Source organism: Glandiceps talaboti, chromosome 13, assembly GCF_964340395.1.
Source record: "Glandiceps talaboti chromosome 13, keGlaTala1.1, whole genome shotgun sequence".
NCBI lineage: Eukaryota > Metazoa > Hemichordata > Enteropneusta > Spengelidae > Glandiceps > Glandiceps talaboti.
The window spans coordinates 4,994,212-5,004,520 of record NC_135561.1 but is presented as its reverse complement, the minus strand read 5'-3'; the positions used below and the strand labels follow the sequence as shown (position 1 = coordinate 5,004,520).

General features: G+C 35.7%; 1 protein-coding gene across 1 annotated transcript in view; it reads left to right on the top strand.

Annotated features, from left to right (window-relative positions):
• Positions 1 to 44: 44 nt before the first annotated feature.
• The window catches only part of LOC144444943 (structural maintenance of chromosomes flexible hinge domain-containing protein 1-like), a 31,846-nt gene continuing 21,581 nt past the window's right edge, over positions 45 to 10,309 (top strand). The window contains 13 exon segments of the mRNA XM_078134495.1: positions 45 to 206; positions 355 to 433; positions 1,987 to 2,148; positions 2,844 to 2,926; positions 4,657 to 4,800; positions 5,497 to 5,583; positions 6,071 to 6,190; positions 6,437 to 6,600; positions 7,011 to 7,327; positions 7,850 to 7,967; positions 8,644 to 8,827; positions 9,303 to 9,500; positions 10,126 to 10,239. Of these exon segments, the coding sequence (XP_077990621.1) occupies positions 45 to 206; positions 355 to 433; positions 1,987 to 2,148; positions 2,844 to 2,926; positions 4,657 to 4,800; positions 5,497 to 5,583; positions 6,071 to 6,190; positions 6,437 to 6,600; positions 7,011 to 7,327; positions 7,850 to 7,967; positions 8,644 to 8,827; positions 9,303 to 9,500; positions 10,126 to 10,239 (1,932 nt within the window).

Genomic DNA, 10,309 nt, shown 5'->3' with positions numbered 1-10,309 from the left:
CCGGGCAAGTTTAACCTCGTCATGCTCGATAGTTTGAACTAAAGATGGCGGCGAAAGTTGTAAATCGCACGCCAACGTCGTCGAATGCGGACGAAGAAGACACTGTGGTGTACATCTATGACCGTCGAAGAGGATGTGCACCAGAGAGAAAGATCCACTTAGGTGGCATCTTTGATTTCAGCTCATTCCGCGATAAAGTATCTGCGGTAAGACCATCCATGTCTCGTGTGCAATGGTTTGTTTTTTGTTTGCATTTTCGCGGGTCAATGTACTCGAGCTCTGCATGCACGATTCCCTTCCGTTCTTCGAAACAATAAAATGCATATTTTTCACAAAGCGAGCACTTTCTTCCAGGTTTTGGGTATTGGTCCCCGTGACAAGTTTGTAATATCGACAACGAATAGGATGCAAATCAAAGATGACAACAGCTACGGTAAGCTTGTGTTGTTGTATACATAAACACCACCATCAAGGTTTTTAAAACCCAGCATGCACCAGTGTTGTCGAAATGTCTATCACACCGTGACTACCTCAGAAGTGTTATTTGCAAACGTTGTAAAATGTAACTTCTCTGAAATATAGACATCATATATACGTAAATGTATATAGACATTTTTGATACATATACTGTAAATAGCAATTTAGTGTTATAATACACAATTTATTTTTGTTAGACGTAATAGACGCCAACTTCAATTCCACCACCAACAAAAAAGTGGTGTTTTCCACCCAATTTTTAATTGAATTTTTCAATGAAAATGATTGAAACAAAGTATCATTCACCAGAAACAAGATAGTAACCGTACAATAAAAAGAACAATAAACAATTCTGGTGAGGACAATTAAGTTGAAACTAATCTGTCCATGGTCCTGCAACTAAAAGAAAAATACTAATTACATGGTATACGAATAAATAAAAGATAAATGACATAATACAGATAACTTGCATTCCTATGTAAACATTCGAAAAGAAAACAATAGCAAAAAAAAAGAAAGATGCAATAAAGAGAATATCAAACAAACCAAAATGAAAAAACAAAATTATTTACAAATATTCACAGATTGCAAATTCTTTTTACATGTGAATGTTTTACACCTATACTCCATCCATGCATCCTGTTTCCATAGAAACAGTAGTTGGATTAAAGATCTGTACATTATTTTATAAGCTAAAATACTTTCCCAACTTGAAAGCAGTGTTGAAGATAAATGTCCTTAGTTATAAATTGAGGCCTAGTCAGTATAACTAACTTTTGCAGCATGTAGATATTAGAAATGATAATTCATAAAAATTGCTCCTAAATTTAATAATTAAAACAGGTTACTACTAATAGATCGATAGATACAAATTAAAAAAATTCTACTCACAATCAAAAAATTTCCTGGAAGTGAGTTCCAAATTTTCACCAGGGGTATACTACAATGGGCTATTGTCGGCAAAAATTTTGGAATCACTTCCAAGAAATATTTAGTTCTGAGAGTTCATTCATTCCCACAGACTATATACAAATGTAGATGTTTATAAACCTATGTATGTAACTCATACAGTGTATATCTTTGCTAGCTCAGTGTCATAATGTCACATTTGTTGTCTTAAAAGCAAAGCTATACTCATTGAAAGCTGATCATGTAGTCGTAATTTCCAAAGGTCAGAGTGTAAATAATTTACCTGGTATGTTTTGGCTGAATAATTTGTCCTTCTTCAACTGTTATTGTATACAATTCAATGATGGAGACTTGTGATATGACCACAGGAGGGCATTGTATACATGTTACCAATATTTCCATCCTTGAGGTCATATAACAAGTTAATGTCATCAAATCTGATGCAACAACAGCTGAAGAAGGCTGACTGATTCATCCGAAAAAAATTACATGTAGGTAAACTATTTACACTCTGTTTGGAACTACTACCAGACATGATTCCAGAGTCAAGGAAACAATGATTTTGGTTGTATTAAAACTGATGTGATTTTGTTTGTACAGAGGATATGATAGAAGGTGGTGATACATTGTATATATTGAATCACATGAACCAAGAATTAGCAGCGCCTGCACAGGAACGTATCCAGTACTTACCACATTATGATACTCTGGTGAAAAGTGGAATGTATGAGTACTATGCCAGTGAAGGACAAAACCCATTACGTGAGTTACTCATTATTGAACTATGTTTTCTAAATGAGAAGTAGTCTACAATACAGTCATGTTGGAATTTTAGCTCTCACCTACAATGGCTGGCCTTTTGCTGTAAGGCCTAATAAAAAATATTTTTGTTTCCGATTATGCTCAATTTTAGAATAGGTGGGGTAGGTAGATTTTTTATTTTATTTTATTATATATATTTTTTCATGTGTGAGTGTCTAGTTCATGTTTTCCATTGTTTTCCACATGGTCTTTGTATTATAGGTGTCTCCCCATCAGAAGCACAGCCATTACAGATTGGAAGAACAGTTTTATATTGTCTTTTTAAGTTGATGTCAGTTTCCACATCTACTATTTCTCATGAGACTTCACAATTTTTTGCGATTTTATTTTTTTTCTCGAATACATAAAAATAAACTTTAGGGTTCAGCAGTGAAAAACTAGGTGGGGTCGAATAACCGGAACCAAATAATTATTTTTTTAGGCCTAATGGCCATATTCAAACCTAACATTTGATTACAATGTCCTGCAGTGACATCCAAACCCGATATAATCTTATGTCCATCATGAAATCTTATGTAGTAATGTAATCTAATCTAATCCTCTACAGTATCCATAGAATCCTTTGTCTCTTTTGTAGTAACCATAAATTATATCTCATAAATAAAACAGTCAACAAAGTGTATTTTGTCTTGCAGCATTTGCATTTGCAGAACTGATTGACAATTCGTTGGCAGCCACTGCCAATAACATTGGACCTAGAAGTATAGAATTAAGATTGGTAAGTACATGTATCAAGAGCAATAATGTAGTCCAGGCCTCTACAATATGATTCAGTGTAATACAATACAACACAGCACAGTGCAATACAATACAATATAACAATACAATACAATACTTAGTATTGTATTGTATTGTTATATTGTTGTATTACTACAATACATTACTGTTCTGTTCAGTTCAGAGACGTTGAATATGATGATACGGTATGCATGCTTAACATACATGCAGCCTCGGAAGTTGTCGGTGAAAAATATGCTAATGTTTGTGAATTTCTACAAATAACGGCTTTCAGCAGGTGACATTCTAAATTTACTGGCATTTAAACGGTGAAATTTCAAATTTACCGACATTTTATCGGTAAATCTTGAAGGTCACTTTCAACATAATTCATACTTCACAGTGTAGACTAAATATCCTGCTTGACGTATTCTGACTCTGAATGTATCAAAACATATGAAGACAGACAACGTTGTTGACGTTAATTTTGATTGACACTTCCATTAGATAACAATGGATGACCATTCACATGAGCAGTGTAAAAAAAATTGATAGGTTGTTGTTGTACAGGACCATGTCGGCAAGCCTTTGATTTCGACACTTTGTTTTTTTCATTGGATACTCCCATTTGCCCCTGATATTGGTACTTTTTAAAGATTTTAGTTCAACGGCTCTCCTCAAATCATCATAGTTGGACATAGTACAGAAGACAGCCTACATAGTGGAGAACAACCGGTTTCAGTGTGAGTAAACGGCAAGTAACTTTTTTCTCCAGCTACTAAGCAAGGTATGAGTGATAGAAATGATGAACAACCTGCTGATCACAACAAGAGAGCAGGTGATTTTTCAAATGTGGTGGCAAAAAAAACTTGATCGTCAGTCTGGAAAATTTAAAGATGTAAAAATGGCATGATGGCTTGAAGAATTTGAGTGGATGAACATTGATACCAGTGAAGACAGCAAGTACCTAACAGATGACAGTATTTACAGGGTGCTATGTCCAACTGTGATGATTTAAGGAGAGCAGTTGAACAAAAATCTTTAAAAAGTACCAATATCAGGGGCAAATGGGAGTATCCAATGAAAAAACCAGAGAGGGCAAAATTGTGTCAAAATCAAAGGCTTGCCGACATGGTCCTGTACAACAACAACCAACAAATTTTTTTTACTCGTCCATTATCAAAAGTAACGTCAACAACGTTGTCTGTCTTCATATGTTTTGATACATTCAGAGTCAGAATACGTCATTCAAGATGTTTAGTCTACACTGCGAAGTATGAATTATGTTGCAAGTGACCTTCAAGATTTACCGATAAAATGCCGGTAAATTTGAAATTTCACCGTTTAAATGTCAGTAAATTTAGAATGTCATCTGGTGAATGCCAATATTTATAGAAATTCACCGGCATTGGCATATTTTTCACCGGCAAATGCCAGTAATTACCGGCAAGCTTCTAGGCTGGACCCACAAAAGAACATTGTTTTTATCACTTTGACCCACAACACTATATGTAAGTGAAGTCATAAGGATTACATAGGAATTAAGGATCATACTCTATTTCAGAACTAACATTTTTCTAGCTCTGCCAGACAACCGTACCCAAATTTCAAGTCTAATTGGAGCTTGGCCTTTTGAGGGCACTAAACAATAAAACTACTTTGTTGGGAATTTTTCTGTTCATTTTATTTGTCATTGATTATGTCTTGTATATTTGATATTCCTACATATAGTTCCTTGATGAATCACCTGGTAAAAGTTTAATGTGTGTGATTGACAATGGTTGTGGTATGACATCCAGACAACTCAATAATTGGGCTATATATAGATTATCAAAGTTTATCAGGAACGAAAAGAAAGGGTAAGTATGCTCTGTAGTATGACATATTCAAGTTATTGGAAAGACAAAAGATTTCATAGTTTGACCACTTGGAGTGCTGTTCGAGTGCAGCTTTTGGGCCAGAAGTGATCACAATGACAGTTGAGTACTATAACTTCCTTTTCGAAAATCATCATTACCCAATGTTTGACAACAGATGTTTGACATTCTCAAGTCATCCCAAAATTTCTGCTTATTCTGTTACAGACATAAGAAACTTGTGAAATTGTTGTAGCCATTGTTATTGGCTCCTACATGTACGGCTTTGTGATTTTAGGCCTCATTTTTGCATATCTGGGAGGCCTCAGTCTTGTGACACTTGTTTGAAAAATGACTACAAAGTTAATAACTGAAATATGGTATATAAATTATAATTAAATTTTTTTTCATTGATTTCCAAGTAAATGAAAGTGTCACAAAACAATCCAAATTAAAACTTAGGGAATTATAAATCTTGTAAGGCGTACTTTCTGTGTGATTACATGTATACATACTTTTGGCTAGGTGAGAGGGGAGACAATAATTAAAAATCCCTATATGACTTGTCGCTAGGCTATAGCTAGGTATTATGCATGTATATGGACCAATGACTGTTGCACTTTCACTACTCTAGTGTAATGTTGCTGACTTGTATTCCGGATTTGTCCACAGGCAGGAACAGCCTATTCCCAGTAATCTACCAGGCTTTGACCAGGAAGTGCCAAGGTCGTTAAATAGTGATATCTCCTACTTTGGAGTGGGTGGCAAACAGGCTATATTCTTTATTGGTCATTCAACCCGGGTTAGTATTAAATTTTAATACCCAGGACATTAAATAGTGATATCACCTACTTTGTAGTAAAGTGGCAAACAAGCTATATTCTGTATCTGTCATTCAAGCAGGGGGGAGTATTAAATTTTAATGCCCAGGTCATTAAACATGATATCTCCTGCTTTGGAGACAGTGGCAAACAGGCAATATTCTTTGTTAGTCATTCAACCAAGGTGAGTATTGGGTTTTATTGCCCAGGTGAATAAATAGATAGTAAATTACCATGGTGAAATAAGTAGCTTTAATCAGGCAATATTCGTGAGTGACTATTCAACAAGGGTTAGTATTCACATTGAATGCCTAGGTCATTAAATAGTGATATTACCCCAGTTAGATATATTTAATAATAACACTGTCATGTAAAACAGAACAATTAATTGTCCATACAACTGAAATAGCTCCAAGTAAGATAACAAATTGTTATCAGAATGACGAAAAATTGTATTTTACTGTACAGATGATCACAAGACCTGCCAACTCTAAGGATGTACATGAACTGACCATATCCAAAGAAGAATTTGAAAGGAAAGAAAAGAACAGAGAATCCATTTACAGTGGATATATCAGAAACAGAAAGGTAAACCGTGTTGTTGTTGATTCATTACATAACGTAACTAGAGGGAATGCAGTAGCAGAATAGCGCCACCAACATTGTGTTATTAATTATATACAGGGTAATAGGTATTCTTCTAATAGTCCAGATATACTTTTCAAAAAACAAAGTATGGTGCCCTCAATGGTCAAAATGAAATGACAATTGAACTTTATTTATTTGTTTTATTTATTGATTGGTTATTACAGTATATTTATTATATGTTTACAGCCAGGTGATGGAAGTCATATTCCAGCTGAAGAAGAATTGATACAAAGTTTGATAAAAGAAGAGATTGGTAAAACTAGTTTCACTGCCGTTATTATCACAGGAATTAACCCATCACATGTACAGTATCTGAGATCTGATTTCAAGGGTTGGTGTAGACATCTAGCGTAAGTAGATACAGTCAACCCATCATGTGTACAGTCATTTTTCGTCTCGCGGCAGATCTCATGAGATCTTGCATGAGACATTGAGTCCATAGCAACTACATGAGGGTGGTCAAGCTGAAAGTGTCAAATGCTTAGCAACATTATTGTTCTCAACATCATTGCACATGGCCACGATCACATGTTTGACAATTATTGTTGCTAGGCATATTGGCATATCTTGCGAGATCTGCAACAGGATGTAAAATCCCTTATTTGTCCAGTCTTCAAATGAAAGATCAGCTAGCTAGGTTGATAAAACAATTTTGAGGTCTCCTTCAATTGTCTCAATGGTGAATTGTTTGTTAAAGTTAACACTTGTTCCAAAGACAAAGGAGAAAATTAATACCTGATTATTGATTTTTCAAATGTAGACATATATATCACTACTACATCCATGGTCCACGGGGTAATGAAGAGAGAACAGTTGGTGGATACAGACCTAGTAGTCCATTCAAGAATCTTGACATTGAGATTGTCTTACATGATAAAGGCAAGACACCGAAAGAGTTGAATCTACGTGATGTCAGTGATGACATGCAGACCAGATATATCAGATCAGCTGGTGATAACTTTGAGTTCAAAGCTGTAGTAGAGGGTACTGGTATTGTGGAAGGTGTTATCCGGTATCATCCATTCCTGTATGATAGGGAAACATTCCCTAGTGATTACAACGGCCCAAAGAGTAAGTGTTACACTGTTTGTCTCTTCTTCGTAGTATAATATATGAGCCTTCAACAAGATCTGTTTGTGCAAGATATATTCTCGAAAAAAGGGGTTGGTAGACCGTAAAAACTCTTTGAAAGACTAAAAGTGCTGAAACCTTGAATATCTTGAAGTTGAATGTACGAACACCTTGGCTAAGTAGTATAGTTCTCAAATGCTTGTTTTTGCTCTTTTTCTTATATCAAGATGCACTGTTTACTATATGAGCGAAAAAAACAGATTAAGTGTAACATCAGACTATGCCAGTATGGGTGACACATTGGCATTGGTAACCTGTAGACTAGTACACAGTAACTCATGTTGTTGAGAGTTCTCTAATGGATATAGCCTTAGTACAAAATGCTGTATAATTATCCATTTTAAAATCACAAATAAAACATTTTCACCAGTGACTGCATAGGAAACTGAATTTATAGCTACAGAATCAGGAAGTCAGCTTTTGCATGCAAATATTTACTTGTTGGTATTCTGTTTGATATTGCCACAGTTGATGTAGATTTTGAGTATGAAGATATCTACATAGAAGACAGACCAGCCAGAGGAAGTAGACCTGTATTTGAATGTTATTGGAATGGCAGACTTATACCCTATACATTTGTTGATGAGTAAGTCTGCATTGTTTTTTGTCTACATGGCAGTGTTTGTGGTGTTTGTGCTAAGATTTGGGAACTCTTGCAACAGAAGGGGGCCTGGTAAAATATGCGTTGATTTGTATACCTTGTATACTATACTTTTGATGGGTAACACTTGGTCAGTAAAAATAATGTGGTGTACTTGGTGAGATTTACCTCCTTACCACCTGTAGCAAAAAAAAAATGGATAGTAATTACTCATAAAAATTAGAATGCTGCTAAAATTACATATACAAGCAAACACCAGCACATCACAATGTATGTCATGTAAATTTATCATGTAAAGAACACATAGATGTCCAAAGTCAGTGTGCCACCGAACACATAGCACTGGGGTGAAAAAGTTGGAGATAATACTGTTCTTACAAATTCTTACATCACCGATGTTTAGAGACAATACTCTTTAGCTTTGATGTTGATAAAATAACAGTGTTTAACAGACAGTGGGCAAGAAAAGAAAAAACCCATAATACTGTACATCTGATTTTTCATAACATGTAATAAACACAGGTGCGTGTAGCTGTGCTGGGGTTTTGCCACACAGTGCTGTATATATATAGAACACAGAAATTGTTATTGCAAACAATACCACATGCAATTGTGTATGAGAAGCTGTATTTATCATCTGTCATGTATATGTCCTGTTTAGTTTTGATTGGTGTGCAGTGCCAAAGAAGAGAGGTCCAGTGCCTATAGAATGTTATAACAGACTGTCAGGTGTACTTTGGACTAATGACAAGTTTCAAGTCAGTACCAACAAACTGACATTCTTAGATCTAGAGATGAAGTTAAAGGACAAGAATACAGTATTCTACAGGATCACACAGGGCCAGGTATGGATCTTAAATCTGAAATCTCTTCATGCTGTAGTTGTATGTATTTCAGCACTGGATTTAGTTTAGCTAAATACACAGAAAACTATTTTTTTACTTAGAAATAGATCTCACTAACATACTTCTTGTATGATATACATATCAGGAACAAATGAATTCGAGAGTTTTTACAATTCTACTGATGAACAAAAGTCATTGAAGTCACCTGCTGACAGTTGTTCCTATACTAGAAGCTTATCAGTCCGCCATCTTGAATATCCTGAATGGTGCATCATGGGAAATATAATGATAAATGTGAATCAATCAGTATGCAATCTTGTAACATTATTTATCACAACAAATAATCTAGTCATGCTTACCCTGACCAGTGTAGAAAGTTTATTTTGCAATCTCATAGTCCTTTGCATCTGAGCATGCTCAGTCTGTATTACAAGTTCCTTATTACAGTTGTTCTCTTGTTTCTTTGTCTATCCAGACTCAAAGAGTAAAGATTGAGAGGGCTTTTAACGAGTGGTTAAAAGACTGTCATGAGACACAAGATAAACAGGTTTTATTTAGTGGATACCAGGGCTCTGAAAGTCGACCAGAGATTCCAGTGAAAAGACACCAATCACCATGGGCTGTGTACAAATCTATCGAATGGGATGGCAAAGTCTTTGAGAAGGGACAGTTGGTAAGTTAGGTCATGTGAGTTACTACTTCGGTGTTGTCAGCCATGCTAGGGATGGCATAGTCTACTATGAAGGGACAGTTGGTAAGTTAGGTCATGTGAGTGAGTACTTCGGTGTTATCAGGCATGCCAGGGATGGCATAGTCTACTATGAAGGGACAGTTGGTAAGTTAGGTCATGTGAGTGAGTACTTCGGTGTTGTCAGCCATGCCAGGGATGGCATAGTCTCCTGTGAAGGGACAGTTGGTAAGTTAAGTCATGTCAGTGAGTACTTCGGTGTTGTCTACCATGCCAGACAGCTATACAGTAGAACATAGTATGTACCACTCGTAATTCCAGAGAATATAGAAGAGTAGAGACTCTGAGTTATTTTCGGCGTAAAATCGATAGTCAAATCACTTGTTTACCAGCTGAGGCAAAATGTTTATGTGGAACTGGTGTCCCTGTGATTTAATCACACAAAGAGAAGTCAATGACAACATAAGACTTTGATGAATCTCAGCAAACACTTCCCCATGTCAAAGGACTGTATTTTGTCATCTATTGCTACACTGGTGTGCTCACATTGTACTTCTACAATAGTATACATGCTATAATGTTTCCTTTTAATGTACTTGTTTGTAACCAGGTACGAACCATGAGAACCAACCCTATTGTATATGGAACTATCAAGAGATTTCTACTGTTTGGCCACCATGAAGGTGATGTCTACGCTACAGGTGGTGAAATGGAAATTATACAGGTAGACACATACATGTAGTGTAGATAGTGATGTTTTGCATATCAAGTTTGGTAACGTTTAACAACAAAAT